Source organism: Lineus longissimus, chromosome 9 (assembly GCF_910592395.1).
Source record: "Lineus longissimus chromosome 9, tnLinLong1.2, whole genome shotgun sequence".
NCBI classification, from domain to species: domain Eukaryota; kingdom Metazoa; phylum Nemertea; class Pilidiophora; order Heteronemertea; family Lineidae; genus Lineus; species Lineus longissimus.
Window position 1 is genome coordinate 16,076,324 of NC_088316.1, and position 15,448 is coordinate 16,091,771.

The following is a 15,448-nucleotide window of genomic DNA, read 5'->3' on the forward strand; positions in this document are numbered from 1 at the left end:
CCTTCGCTCCTCGGAGGGCATAGGCTGATAACAACATTCCCACCCATCTTCTATTGTCCCTGGCAGTCCTCTCTTAACTCCTGCTAAGAGTGACCCATGTTCTCAAAGTTGTGATGGTATCACAAACAATAAAACTTCAATCAGCAGTAGTGTGTTCATACAATGATCACCACATTTTGGACAGGATATTGGCATCATATCAAGCCATCTAAAATCTAACCGATCATAGTTTCACTGTCTGGTGTCATGCGATCCAGTCCACCAGTCCAAGCCATCTTCCTTGGTCATGTTGGTGTAGACACTGGCAAAAGGATGACCTTTGTCTCCCCAGTCAGGCATTTATGATAATTGAAAAGATGATGAGGACAAATTTGTACACAAAACCTAATAGCTTTATTATCATTAGTTCATTCATACACAGTAGTAGTAAACTTATCATACATATCGTATTTACGACACTTTTTCTGCAGATGTTGGGTTGACCCCTGAACAAAAATGTCTTCAATACTTCTCCATGTAGTTCTAGTATTATCACAGACAATTCGGACATCAGCAAATATTTCCACCTTTAGATGTTTGTGCTTCTTCAAAATGTAAAAAATAAGTGCTTTAGCAGCCATTTTGCAGGATGCTGTCTGAAATTCTAGATTAGGATTCCTCTCAATTAATTGATGATTTGGAACATTTTCTGAAATTAGCGCCACATCAAAAAGTGTAATGTTTACATGTAGTACTAATAGTCTGAGTGATGGAATGTTATGGTTGTCCTCACAATGAAGAAACATGGGTGCCAGGTCATGAATATTGGAATGTGGAAGTTATCTCATTCACTAGGAAAATTATTTACAGTCCATACAAGTCTCCTTCCCAGACCTACGCTTGCTCCTCTGTGTTCTGCCCTTCTTCTGCCACCTTCTCTCCATCTTGAGGAATCTCTCCAGCCTCTGCAGGTGCCTCTCCATTCCCTGCTGGTGCCTCCTCACCCTCCTGTGTTGCTTGTTCATTGTCTCCACCCTGTTTCTCATCCTCTTTGATTTCAGCAGCACTTGGGCCAGACTGAGCCGGGGCGCTGGGACTGGGGGTTTCCACTGCACTGTCTGCTGGAAGAATAGAATACAATCATGAACCTGAAATATCTTAGACAAGTGCAAGTGTACTAAAATGATCTTTCGTAACTTTAAAATGTTCCTCATGAAACATCAATCATTAACCAGCACACTCTGCCCCCCGCGCAGCAAATCCAAGCAACCCCCCTGTCGCAGGGATGGCCAACTAAATGTCGCCACCCCTATCTCTGGGAAAGTGATGGCTCCGTTCCAGCTGATAACAGATACGTGCAACACACAAATATAACAAACCTTTGATTTCTTTCTCAAATTGGTCATTCCTTGAGCTCTTCCAGTCAACCATGCGGCCTACACATTGACGGTTGGCACTCTCTACATGTTTTGACACGTGCACCAGCATCTTATGAGCGATCGCAATACCATACTGGACACGTGATGAGCTAATAGCCTCCTTGTCATTCAGGGATCGGGATATGTTGTAGGCCTTTGTGAAATATTCGGACGCCTCTTCATACCGACTCTGGAAAAGGAGAACATTCCTTGAGTTTGGTACAAATGTAGTCTCTTCTCTAGGTTTCAACAATGCATCAAATTCATCCAAAGGTGGTGATGAATTGAGTAGCCTTCAGGCAAAGCACTGTCCGCCACACCCACTTGCTCTGGGTATCTGCACTATAGAATCCTACTCACCAAGGAGTTGAAAACAGCACCGAGATCGCTACATGCTCGACTGACAGCCTTCTGTTCACCAGACTTCTCTGCCACTTCTACAAACATCTGCAGATATTTGATGCTTTCTTCCACTTTGTCTTGTCTCTCGTAGGCCTTTGCGATGGCCTCGCATGCCAGGCCAAGGCCAGCATCATCATCAATGGCTTTACACATGTCAAAATATCTGTTCAGGTACTGGAAAATAAATGAAATCAAGATTGGGCAAGATGTTTAGACTACTGCTGTCCGCCATCTGTTTATCTGAACACCTGTTCAATAAATTCACCAGAAACAGGATATCATATTCACACCTCACTGACTATATCATATATTTGTAGGTTTTCTCAAGTAGGAGTTTAACCTCCATGAAGGTATGAGAGCAACTAGTAATTTGAATAGAAATCATACAGATAACCTTAACAGAAGTCCTCAATAACTTACCAGCAGTGCCGTTGTGGCATTTCCAACCTTGTCATATCCGAGACCAAGTCTAAAGCTTGATTCACCTTCCATTTTTTTGTTGCCACCTGAATGAAAATGAGTTAAGACTTAGTTTACTCATAATTTACGCATCAAATACAAAACACGGGGTCATAATTTGCACCAAAGAGAAAATACACTGATGTGCAATGGAGAATTCAAAACAAGAAGATATCATCTATCTCGTGATTCGTACCTATGTTTTGGGCTGAACATCAAAAGATCAGGCAATAAAGGGCATTGAAGCTAGACACTGGAGGCTAAGTACTTCGTACACATACCTTCTTTTGCCATGTTGTAGGCCTTTATTAGATACTCTAATGACTGCTCTGGTTCGTCTTTTTCACATTTTTTGGCGATGGCGGTGTATATTCTAGTCAGATGGTTACAGGCCTGGCCATGGAGTGATTCGCCACCTACATCCTCCCAACTTCGGCCCTTCACGAGTACGTGAAATGATTCAAACTGCTCTGCAGACTGGAGGAGGTTATCTGGAGAATTTATAGAGTAAAGATATTAAAGATCATTAGAAAGAAACTAGCTTTTATCCAAAATTTAACCCGATGTTATTTATTTTTGGAAGGTGTCACATCTCAGATACGGTAAATAAACCATGTCAGACCCTTTAAATCACCAAATATGTCAATAATTGTCCTTAGTTAAGCTAATGCTGGTGTTTGTCTCCAACACCAATTGAGCAACTAGCTGGACCCGGGAGAATTCGATTCCATGAATACTTACTACTTTCTTCTATGGCCAAGCCCATGTTGCAGTGAGCTTCGGCTAACATTCGACCCTCATCGCCCTGCACACTACTACTTGTCTGCAAACACTTATCGAAGAAATGATCAGAGAGCCATTTATCTCCAGTGAGTTGGAAATATCGTGCTAACTTGTAGAGTGAATTATACACATCCACAAAGTTTTCTAAAAAAGAGAAGAATAAAGAAAGTTATTCAATCAATCATGCTATCTCTCTGGAGTAGAGAATGAATTGATAAACAGTGTGTCAAGACAACACCCAAATGCTAATTTTTTAATCATAGTCAGTTTTCTTTCTCTATGGAATCTATTATAATGGAAGGCAATTTGATTGTGAAGACAAAACAGTATTGCTGAAACAAAACTCCTTTTTTAAGTACCTTTCCTTCCAGCCTCCTCTGATCCTGTTAAATGTATTTTTAGAGTATCCAACTTTTCATGTTCATCCTCGAGCAGTGTTCTATTCCAGAGGGCAGAATCTGGACCAGCAGCATCCCGAGCCGCATGCTGCTGGCGTATCAATGCAAAAAGTTCTGAGAATGACCTGTGAAAGCCCTCTTGTAACATATCCAAGCATAATGTGTGAAGGTAGATATTCCGAAAGCTGGAAAAGGAGAGAGATACTATTACTATATATCACATGGCATATGGGTTGTGTAGAAGTAGAAGCACTGCAGAAAGTGAGAAATGGGCCAGCACTTTGTAGAGCACACAATCTTCAATTCTGGTACCATACCTACTATAAATGACCTGTATTAATTATATGTACACAATAAGTGGTTGTTGAATGCAAGTTTTCCTGGAAAGATTTGACTTTCAGAGTCTTTCAAAACTACACATCTACTACTCCAACTCAGTTGAACACTTACGCTGCTGTTTCTCGTTTCGTGAGATATGGTTGCTGAGCTCTAAGTTGCTCTCGTCTTATCTGGAGTGTCCGTTCCTTTTTTCCTTGTGATTTTTTCAGTGGTTTCAGATAGAACTTCTGTCCACCAGTCTGTGGTGGTGATGTTCTTGGAGGTGATGGGACATTTTGTACAACAATGGGTGACTTAGACGAATGCTGACTGCCACGTGTGGAGCCCCGGCTGATGGCTGGCAGAGCGGCCGCCATAACTTATCTGTAATTGACCAAAATATGTATTTATTGTATTGTAGGCTATAGATCCACACTTAGACTATATAGTTGGGAACAACGTTTAGAAGACGTCGCGTCGGATCCATAGTCAGTGTGATGGTCTATTTCGATATAAAGTAGGCCCTATGATTGACATTCTCATTGACATTGCATATTGTGACATGACAGATTCAGATAGGCCTAGGCCTATAGCCTAGGCCTATGTAGCCTAGGCTAGATCCATGCACTTGATTGGGACCAACGTTTACGAAAAGGTCGTGTCACGTCACGTTACACTAATGTAAAATGCATGGTGACGTGACGACGGCCAACACTACGTCATGTAAACGTTGTTCCCAATCAAGTGCATGAATCTATAGTATTAGGCTAGCCTATGCTATGGTCATGGCTGCTCATGCAAAAATTGCAATGAATCATTGATTATGAATGATGGCATTAATGATACATCATCATGGTCGTTTTCGACACAAATCGGAAGATTTTTGGGTTCACAGATAAAAAGCTGAGATCTACTTGATTACCTCTTTGTTTTGACTTCCTATGAGACTACAATTCGTGTTCAAAATCCATTTTAAATTGAAAGTTTTGACACAAGCAGTCAGCAAAATGGCTTCCGGTGTTGTAGAGTAGCCTAGCAACCCACCCGAAGAAACAGGTAATCTAAAAAGTTGTTGGTGAAAAAGAAATAAATTTATATAGAATACTACCTTACCCAAATATAGAGTGTAAAATTATTTTTCCCCCTGAAATAACATCGAAACAGTTTTAATGGCCGAAAATGCCTAGTATTGGTGTATCAGATTTAAAAAAAGATTTTACATTTTATCTTCAGTGCGGATCCCGGGTTTTCGGTTTGCCGTCGAATTTTACATGCACCCGCCAAAATTATCACATAGTCCCTCTGCCACAGTTTGATAGCAGTGGGTCGAGTGAGGCTCGACGACGACTGGTCACCGTTGGCGACGCTTGGAGGATGAATTTTGACCGGCGCGAGTTTGAAAAAACGAAATCAGCGCCTCTAGTGTCAAGATGGAGGAATCGGTTGTGACGAAGGAAGAGGTGGCACCTTAGAGACACTTGGGCCAACACCATGGAATTAATGCCGAGAGAATTTCAATTAGCACTACAGATAAAGATCGTGGTATGTAAGTAAGTTTTGATAAATATATGCTGTGATCTAACGGTCGTCATTAGGCAGCTAGGCTACCAGTACTGGCAGTAGGCCTATAGTATAACTGATTAACTCCTCCCCCATTTTTCCCCTGCATCATGACATACATAGCCTATAGGTAGTACATGACATGAACATGTCACCCTGTTCAAAGACAATGGAGCGCAAGTGAAAAACGAAGACATTTCTGTTTTCCACTGCAACGGACCTGTGTATTTTACCGTCGCTCTCAGAAATGATGGGGGATTTGGATTGATACTGGTGATAAACCACTCAATGAGTCAATGGAAACTCAAGTTGATTGGTCATCTGACTGAGGAATGTAGATTCATACTGGTGATAGATAACCATTCAATGGAAACTCAAGTTGATTGGTCATCTGAGGGATGTAGATTCATACTGGCACTACTGGTGATAAACCATTCAATGGGAACTCAAGTTAGTGTGGTCATGGAGGTATTATTCTTAATAATACCTCCATGGTGTGGTCATCTGAGGGGTGTGGATTCATACTGGTGATAAACCATTCAATGGGAACTCAAGTTAGTGTGGTCATCTGAGGGGTGTGGATTCATACTGGTGATAAACCATTCAATGGGAACTCGAGTTAGTGTGGTCATCTGAGGGGTGTGGATTCATACTGGTGATAAACCATTCAATGGGTACTCAAGTTAATGTGGTCATCTGAGGGATGTGGATTCATACTGATGAGTCATTCAATGGGAACTCAAGTTAACTTAAAGTGGTCATCTGAGGGATGAATTTAAGCTGGAGATAAACCATTCAATGTGATTGCAAATTATTCAGTAATCAGAGGAATGATGAGTTCATGCTAGAGTTAAACTATTCAATGTGAACTCTGGTTTCTCCAATATCAATTCATCCCTGAGATGACCAAATTAACTTGAGATTTGACTGAAATAACTCACTTTATATTGTCGCTCATTTCTGTCTCCTTTTTAAGAGACCATTGATTTTATCCCTGATAAGATATCATTTTTTCATTGCCTGTTCCCCCCCCCCCCCCAATGTTCATAAATTTCTCATAGTCATAATTTTGCCCCCAATAAAGAAAATCAAGTGTGAAAAGTCTGCTAACATCTATTCTATTTTTATTTGGGATTTGGTACTCTAAATTGTTCATGAAATTTTTAATCCAAGATATTAATCCCTAAAAGAATCTTTAATGGAATAAAGCTGTATCTCGTTCAAAACAAACAAACAAATCAAACTAACCACATCATGACTTACAACAGGGTGTTTATCGAGTAGCACTGGTGTTTTTGACTGAATTATTTCAAAAAGAAGTTTGGCAATGAAAAGTGTGAATGAATGGCTAGTATCATTCAGGTGAAATTGCACCTTCCTTTTGGTCTTTATTGCAAGAAACTGTTTTAGGAAAAAAAAACAATCACATCATGAAAAAATGTTCAACATTACAACTACATGTACATGTAGCAACACTAGTCTCCCTATACTCTTTCCAAATCAGTCCCACCCGAATCAAACTGGTAATTTATTTATTCTTTATGGACAATCACATTACCAACTTGGATTAGCTTTTGCCATCTGACACCTTTGTTTGATTGTTTGGAGCGACAAAAGACATTGCCAACCTTGAAAGAATATGTGGAAGTGTTACATAAAACCACTACCTGTCACATTTTATGCCTTCCAATGCTTGCTTTGGCTTCGACTGTGTAGTGCAGGCTGAACATTTATTGCAGGAAGGAGCGCATGGTTTTGCTCGAATTTTGACCTATTTCAACTTCTGAAATAGCAAAATTACTTGTGTTTAGCACAAATCTTTTACAAGGTGGGTGTCACCTTCTGTCTAACTGAATCTTGACGTTATTCATGTTTTATTTTGTAGGCCTAATGGATTTTTGAAGAGGGCAACTTGTCTTTTTATTTTCCCCTTGTAGTTTTCAATACAGAGAAAGATTAAGATATACAGCTACAACCATTGGCTTCTAGATGGCTGCCTGGAACCCAAGAAATATGTAAAAATTCTTGAAATGAAAAATACATCAAGTGCAGTTGAACCTCTCTATTTAGGACACCCTCGGGACTGACAAGTGCTGTCCTTAATAGAGAGGTGTACTGATTAGAGAGGTCAAATTGAATGGAAACAACCATTTTGGGACCAAAACTAGTGTCCTTAATAGAGAGGTTGTCCTTAATAGAGAGGTGTCCGCTAAGAGTGGTTCTACTCTACACAAAATTTTAGTCAAACTCTCCCCCAGGACAGATGGATCAAGGGACTAACGGACAGACACCACTCGAATAGGTCACCTGAGGCTGAGCTAAAAATGAAAAAATGCTCTCAACTTAAGGAACTATGCATTTGTGCCAATTTATCATTACAGATGACACACACCTTGTCCGCAATTGCAACGAAAGATTCTCACTGGCATGGTTTGCAAGGTAAAGGGTTACATGGTATGTATGATATAGTATTAGATTCTGACTTTTCGATTGGTTGAGAGGTGCCACTGTCAAATGACAAAAGATATAAGAATTGCGTGCTTTTGCGAAAAGAACTGGGTCACTAAATCGGGAGGCCTTATTTGAAACGGTGATGCCATCTCATTGGTTGCTAGTTTTGGGTTTATCACGAGTTTTGAGAAATGAACTAGCTCACATTTTTTACATAGGAACACTAGGCCGCAGCTGTTGTTCTGATGGTCCCATTGGATTTTACATACAAACTACTGGCCATTCTTACGACAGTCATATTCACTTTTGTGTCTTAATCCTAACCCTAACCCAGACCCTCACCCTTCCTCCTAGCACTAACTCAAACCCTTACCCTTCCCCAACACCAATCTCATCTCCCTTCCCAAAATTGCATAAATCCTTGTTATAACTAGTCGTAAGAATGGCAACTTTGTATAAAATAAAAGGAATAAAGTCCATCAATTTCATGAAGGGAATGTAATTCATGACTAAAAATGATGTATTTCAACATCATATTTAGGCAGTAATTTCATGACTAAAAACTCTAGAATTGCTGTAACAGTGCATTATGCATTTTTTCCAATTTATCATTACAGATGCCACAAACCTTGTCCGCAATTGCAACCGAAGATTTTTGGACGAACCCGCAAGATGATCAGATGAAGGGTATGCATCAAGTAACAACTTGCCCAAATTGTTGATTGAGTTGCCACTGTCAAATTTTTTTTACCGTTATAAGAATAAAATAGTAAAACAATGCTATTGAAGGCCACAAGTGAAAAGTCAGTCCCCAAATGTGTCACTCTTAGTTACAGCAATCTGCCAGCAAGCGAAAGAATTAACTGACAACGCTAATGGCAGATTTGCCTGCATTCAGTGCTTCGGTTTCAAAGCAATGTCACGTGGTGAAAACTGATAGAAGTCATGCACTGAGAGTTGAATATTGAAAGTATGACTAGTGAAAAATATACTGTAACAAACCAATAAGCAAGTCAAACACTTGTCACAGACCAAGCCCAATTGCAAGGACCTTTTCATGTGCACTTTCCTGAGAGATCAAGGATTCAAAACTATCTTGTATATATTTGCCATTTTTTATCCCAAAAATGTTTTCTTATAAAATGCACAAATAAAGCCGCTGGTACAATGTACAGCAAGTTTTGAACACGTTATATAGATTGACAGTGATGCCTCCATCAGCAATTCATGCGATTGGATGTTCAAAAGTCGTAACCATAGTATATGATGTGTGTGTGTGTGTGTGTGTTTGAGACGGGATAGGAATGAGTGCGGGAGGTCATGTGGGGGGGGGGGGAGGAGGAGGGAGACTTTGGTGACCATTGTGAGAGAGTTGGAAGTGTGTCTGATTGCTGATTTGCTCATTTTTTAGCGACTGTTGTTATTTTAGTTGTTAGAGTAGTTATCGTAGTTATCTAGCTATCGTAGTCTAGCTATTATAGTTGTTATTCTTTTGGTTCCTGCTTATCATCTTTTTTAACCTATTCAGCTTTCAGTTGTCCAGGCCAGGCCAGGTGACCAATGACGATGATAGATTGGGTTCGATTCAAGCTATACGCTTGGTGTATTTGGTTATCGTGACTGGCGACTTGAGTCTATCTCATCTCATGTCCAAGGCGCGGTGGCTGGGTCCCAGGCATGCTTGCCACTTTGTTCCACGGTCCTCATCTTTGTTTCGACGGTGATGACATGGACTTAGGTTCAAAGTACGTGTTCCCCTTGAGTCATTGTGGTTGATTGATGGGGGCAATTAACGGTTGCGTGTCGCTAGTCATTCAATTGGTCCCCTTGTTTTAGAGTGTTGGCGGGATAAGTCTTACGACTGTTAACAATAGTAAGCAATAGCTGGCCAGCGATCCCCTACCTGATCTCGAGGGGGATGGAATGACTGGGGAAAAGACCTGTTGTTAGCCTGCGGAATTTCGTCGGACGATATGTCAGGCGTGTCCGTGTGGATTTTGTGCTAAACCAGTTTAGTACATATGACGAAGACATTGGGCTCTTTGGATAACAACAGTGTTCTTGACCTCCTTGTGCTTCACAAAGCTAATAAAATACACCCGCTGAAATCGACAAGACGGCGATGAAGAAGGAGAGCCGGCCTCCAACTCGTCAGCCGAGAAGACACTGGATGGACCCCAAGAAGATGTTGCTGCCAATGTTGGAGCCATACAGGGTAAGCATCACTTAGTCCTCAGTCACGTCTGGATTAAAAGAAACATTACAAAGATGTTAAAATAACTCCGAAAAAAATATCAATCTGTCGCACAATGTCAACTTTTATACATATTGGGGTGCCACACTCAATTCTGTTCATACATTACTGTTTTGAAACTGCTTCAACCAATTTGGTTCGAAAATACAATTGAACGTGCTTTATTGAATTTGCATTAACTGATTCTCATTGAAACGTGTAGTGTGGGCGTTAATACGTATTAAAACAGTCTATTGGCAGAGGGCATGCACACTGGCTTGTTCCTGTCTTGATTATGTCCTAAAATACAACAAAGGGCAGGGACATTCATCCGCAAAAGGCACGTTACTACAATATGTGACAAGAGTTGCACTTTTCAAATCGAATTTCATGCGCATTAGGCCAAGTGTGGTGCAGCTGTTTCGAAACTGGTGTAGCCAATTCGTATTCCGGAGAGTGCTCTCTAGAAAACAGTTTAAAATCGAATTCAGTGTGAACACAGCATGCAGTAGAAACACACAGAAATTAGATAAACCCCTCAATAAAAAATATTATTCTTTTAAGGCAGCCCGAGCCAACATTGTACAAGGGCCACAAGGACAAGTGACAAAAGGACCAGGGACACAAGAACAAGGGACACAAGGACAAGGACCTCAAAAGACAATGTTGCAGTCTTCAGGGTAAGCATCGCTTAGTCCTGGTTGCAGCAGTTAAGGGGAGAAAAAAAAAATTTGTTTCATGTCTCCGAACCTGCACCCTGGTGGCCAATTCATGAGTGATGTGATGATTGATGATTTTTTTAACCTTTGCCCCCGGGTGGCCACATTTGGAATCGGATCTTGACTGTAATTTGTCGTTTGGGTCGGAATAGCAAGATGCATCTGGGGGTACATATGTACAAGATTTCAAGTCAGTAACACCAGCAGTTACGAAACGTGCAGCTATTGCCTAATGGCGATACTGAGAGCGAACTTTGACCTCTGAGACCTTGAAAAGTACCTCAAATCAAAAACCTCGGTTATATTCCAAGCATCCTTGTGACATGCACCCACAGTAAAAAGTTCATGATTCTAGCCAGCAGGGTTCATAAGATATAGCCAAAAATATAAATTTCAGAGAGCGCCACCTATATGGCAGACAAGCAGTCAAATAGCGCTAATTTTCATTTTGAAGGAAGGTCTTGCCTGGGGTGCCCACACATCAAGTATGAACCTACTAGGTCAAGTGGTTAAGAAAAAAAGCTAAAATGTGAAGCCAGAAAATTTATGAAATCGAAACCTGACACTTGAAGTGACAACCATCTCACCCAAATGAAAAGAAAAAAATTCTTTTGGTTTCAATCTATTCATTTTGAGATAGGTTCTTGAATGTATTTTTCCTGTTATCTAGCCCTCTGCAGATTGAGATGATGGCTGTCGAGAAGACCCAACCACTCAACCAAGATCTACAATTCGTGCTATGGTAGATGTGACTCTCAAAGATTTTGGATGATGAAGGAATCCAATGCATATATGGTAAACATACACAGATGACAAGACAGTATATGGGTGAACACGTCATTGGCTGAGTTCGTTTGATTACCGGAGTAAAGTAGAGTCGAAGAATGGTGGATTTTATCTTCAAACTGCACAAGCAATCTCAGTTTGGAATTGAATAGCAAATCAAGAGTCAAGTAAAGTAGTGTAGCGTTGTGGTTGTCAGTATTAATGCTTTTAGAAAACTAATTGGTGCATTAGTAGAACAATGGAGTAACCTTAAATTTTGTTTTCCAGTCGCTCACAGAAACGGGAAGACGACTGAGAGTCGAGTGGATTCAGTGGATCGAATGGTTGTGCTGAGGGATATCCATGTGCAGGAGTGACGAACCACAGTTGAGCAAACGATGCCTTGACAGACCAATTCAAGGAGAACCTTCACTAAGATCAGGAAGGGAACGTGTTTGCTGTGTGGATGGAATGGACACTTAAATGTCCGTCATTCTTATAGACCATAATGACAATCTTCTAATGGACTATAATGACAATCTAACTCCAAAGGGACTCTCTGGACTTAGGGAAAGCTACGGACATAGAGCCCAGACATGATATCCTGCAGCCACCATGAGGACAGCCTATCTCTTACCTTCGGAAGGATGCCATCACATGGTAATATAAACTAATCAATTTCAGTTTTTCAAATGTCCTTGATTAAGTGTAGCCAATGGCCTGATTTAGAGATCGTGAGCTCTCTGTTGAGGAACAGGTTTTGGCGAGACAACCTAAAACCTCCAGATCAGTATCAATTCCGAAATCCCAAAAATGACTTGGAAAATGTTCCTTAATCGAACCGCCCTATTGACAAAACTTCTCAAATTCTACAGTCCTTTACCTCCCTCTGAAACTGCTGATTTTCTAAGGATAGAATTCGTCATTGTAATGACATCAGGCATGACAAGGAGGAACACAGATTTGTGTCCCTTGCAAATCCAAAGCAGCGATCAAGAGTAAGAGTCCTGAATAAAGGTTTGATAGAGAAGATGTTTTCAAAAAGTTCTTTGTCTGAAACCTATAGCATATTTGGTAACCAGCATGAATTGTCTAATACTACAAGATATCTATACGGTCAGCACTATGGCCCCTTGACATTGAATTATCAACTTGAGCATGTGCACCTACATGAATAACCTTAATTTCATATTGTCTTTTTCTTTTCAGCATGATGAGCCATCCCACAGAAGGGAGAAGGATGTTGTTGACCCAGCACATCCCAACCATGCTCCCATCACCGTCAAGTAACAGTACGGCGGTTAGATTGTATTTTGTCACCGTAGGCTTTATCGTTTTATCAAAATATCTGATTGAAAGGTGATTTAATAAAAATTCAAATTCTTCTGATGGCGAAAAGACAATTATTTACCTTGCTTATGACAAGTATAGATTATTTTAATCTATGTTTGCTATGGTTTAAAATCTTACACTTCTCAAAGAAGGAATTGAAATTATGGGGAGTTGGTTGTTTCTGGCTAACAAGGGAGCCAATGATAAGGCATGCAAAATAATTTTCAAGCTAAATTCTGTGCTTAAGATTATGAACAACAATTTGGGGGATGGGTTGTTCGTGGCTACCAGAGGAGCCAACGGTATATCAGGACCCTGAAATTCTTTTCAGGCAAAGTTATTTTTCTGCTTAAAAATCACCGAATTCATCAGATATTACTTTGATTACTGGTATATCCATCACTTTAGACATGGGGTCCATGTGTTGTTGTTTCGCTGACCCCACGAAACAAGAACACATGTGTCTGATGGAACTGTAGGCCTTTCATACTGTTTCTCAATCTCATCAGTACCACAGAATCAACTGACATGGCCAGGGCGCGGATGCCCTGGACCTTACATCACACTGGCTGGCTCAGTTGCTCAATACATGTACCTTCATGCTCGAGACAAATGACCAACAGTGATATGCTGAATTTGAATTTCCTCCTTCTTGGAATACCAAAACATCTTTCCAATTGAACTAAAACAGTTAGATAAACTCTCACTGTTTTATTAAAGACTAATCCTTCCCTAAGTGGTCACACCGGGAGTTTTTGTCAAAGCGTGTCATTCGACAATGGTGGCATGCATACATGTTTTGTTATGGCTACCAGGGACCCAAATTGTTGATGATAATGTTGTCCATGGGTACATCTCCTTGGACAATAGGTGAGCACAATGGTACCTGCTGTCATGAAAATTTTGGACTTGATACTGAATTGATTGAGAAAAGTGTAATTTAAAAACGTCTACTTTTAGACGTTTTAAAATGTTTGTCCTGTATGAATGTATTTGTAAATCCCGTATGTAAATATTTTGTAAAATGTCTAAATGAGATCTAGACTCCATGACTCGGCAAAATGTATGGCAAAGCCTACTTTTAATCTTTGCCCTGTCAATGTCACCACTTTTGTCATGCAAACGACATGTCAGAACTGCTCCTTTTGTCATGCTAAGTGGCAGCCAGCTCTGTCCAGTGGCCATGACAAATGTGGTTCCTTTGTTATTCAAATTGAGTCCTGCAAATCAACAGCCGGGACCAAACCTATTGTTAGGTCACATGGCTCCCTTGAAGGCATGGACAATAGGTTTTCATACAATAGCTATGAATGCATGAAGAGGTTTAGTGCTAACTCAAACCATTGTGGTGAAGTTGAGTCTATTGTGTTTGATCTCAATTTAGCATTGTGTTGCAAGGACGCTTATCAGTGTTTCTTTGTGACATCTTGTAAAGAAGTTGACCACGTCTTAAAGGGATAGTGCTACTATCCTACCTCCTTGGTCCTCTTCTTGTATTGGGCTTTTGGAGTGGTGCAGCAAAAAAATAATGTACAACGATCATTGTTTAAACTATAATGTACAATGTATTTTAAGTCATTTTAAACATAAGCACCTGTCACCTGTGTGATGGAGATGGCGACTCCCTCCAATTGCGTAGGTTTTCTCCCGGTATGCGGGTTTCCTCCTACACTACGTTCCAAATCGTCATGTGTTTCTTTGTAATGTACAACAATAAAGTTTTTTTGAAAGAGAATCAGTTTTTTTTCTTATTGACTCGCCTGTTGGGACACCATCACTAATTGAAACTTTTCACCAGAGCCACCGTTATGCTAACAAATGACGTTACCATTTGACTGTTCTTGCTGTGTCTAAAGTAGGGTATGCTTGTGACGCGCTTGTCCTCAGTAATAACCAAAGACAAACGTCAGACATTGTGTCGACAGGCTCAAGCCAGTTGAGAGGTGTACTTTAAACAATGGCACTACTACAGACAGCCCAGCTGACCAGATGGAGAAGTCACAAAAATAGCTCTGTCGTCATTGGACCATGGCCTCAGTCACAGCCTCCCTCTACCTCCACCTTAGACACCAGTTTCCCTACATTTATTTGGTACATCAGTGACAGCCCAGATAGGAAGATAAACAGGATGACAAAATCAGACTGCTGCAAGAGTCTACTCTATGATACTCCTGCTTTCTGACCAAGGTACTGCTCAATCCATGACTGTACCTAAGCTAAGTGGGAACTCTGGCCGGCCGAAAAGAGGGTCTCTGGGCCAATGAACACGATACATTGATTTGGCATGTTTGGCCAAAACAATCAACAGGTTATTAGCCAAGGTGATATTGTATGTAATAAAAATCATATTCAATTCATAATAAATTTGTTCACATCTCAAAGCAAAATGAACAGCACCTAGCTGGCTTCACAGTAGGCATAGGTCTAAATACTTGGATCACTGGGACTGTTACCATGATTCACATGCTTCCAAGACACAAAAAGGTCTAATAGTACTAACTTCCATAGGCCCTACAATACTTTATTCACTAGGTGATAGAAACGCTAAAGGAGTATGAGGGTGGTTACAAGGATGCGTCCTAGCAGCTCTGGAGTGTCTTGTGGCTTTTGCTTGTGCGCCATCTAGGGGGA

General features: G+C 40.6%; 1 protein-coding gene across 2 annotated transcripts; it reads right to left on the bottom strand.

Annotated features, from left to right (window-relative positions):
- Positions 1 to 376: 376 nt before the first annotated feature.
- Positions 377 to 4,795, bottom strand: LOC135493893 (tetratricopeptide repeat protein 29-like). Of its 2 annotated transcripts, none has more exons than XM_064781536.1 (9): positions 4,680 to 4,795; positions 3,890 to 4,141; positions 3,401 to 3,624; positions 3,000 to 3,185; positions 2,540 to 2,749; positions 2,220 to 2,305; positions 1,758 to 1,973; positions 1,359 to 1,587; positions 377 to 1,097 (listed from the first exon to the last, which is right to left on the bottom strand). In XM_064781536.1, exons 2-9 carry the CDS (start codon positions 4,132 to 4,134, stop codon positions 874 to 876), a joined length of 1,620 nt encoding a protein of 539 aa, XP_064637606.1. In that variant the 5' UTR covers positions 4,135 to 4,141; positions 4,680 to 4,795; the 3' UTR covers positions 377 to 873. The 2 variants fall into 2 exon arrangements, with proteins under 2 accessions (XP_064637606.1, XP_064637605.1); XM_064781535.1 differs by having other exon boundaries at positions 377 to 1,100.
- Positions 4,796 to 15,448: the final 10,653 nt, after the last annotated feature.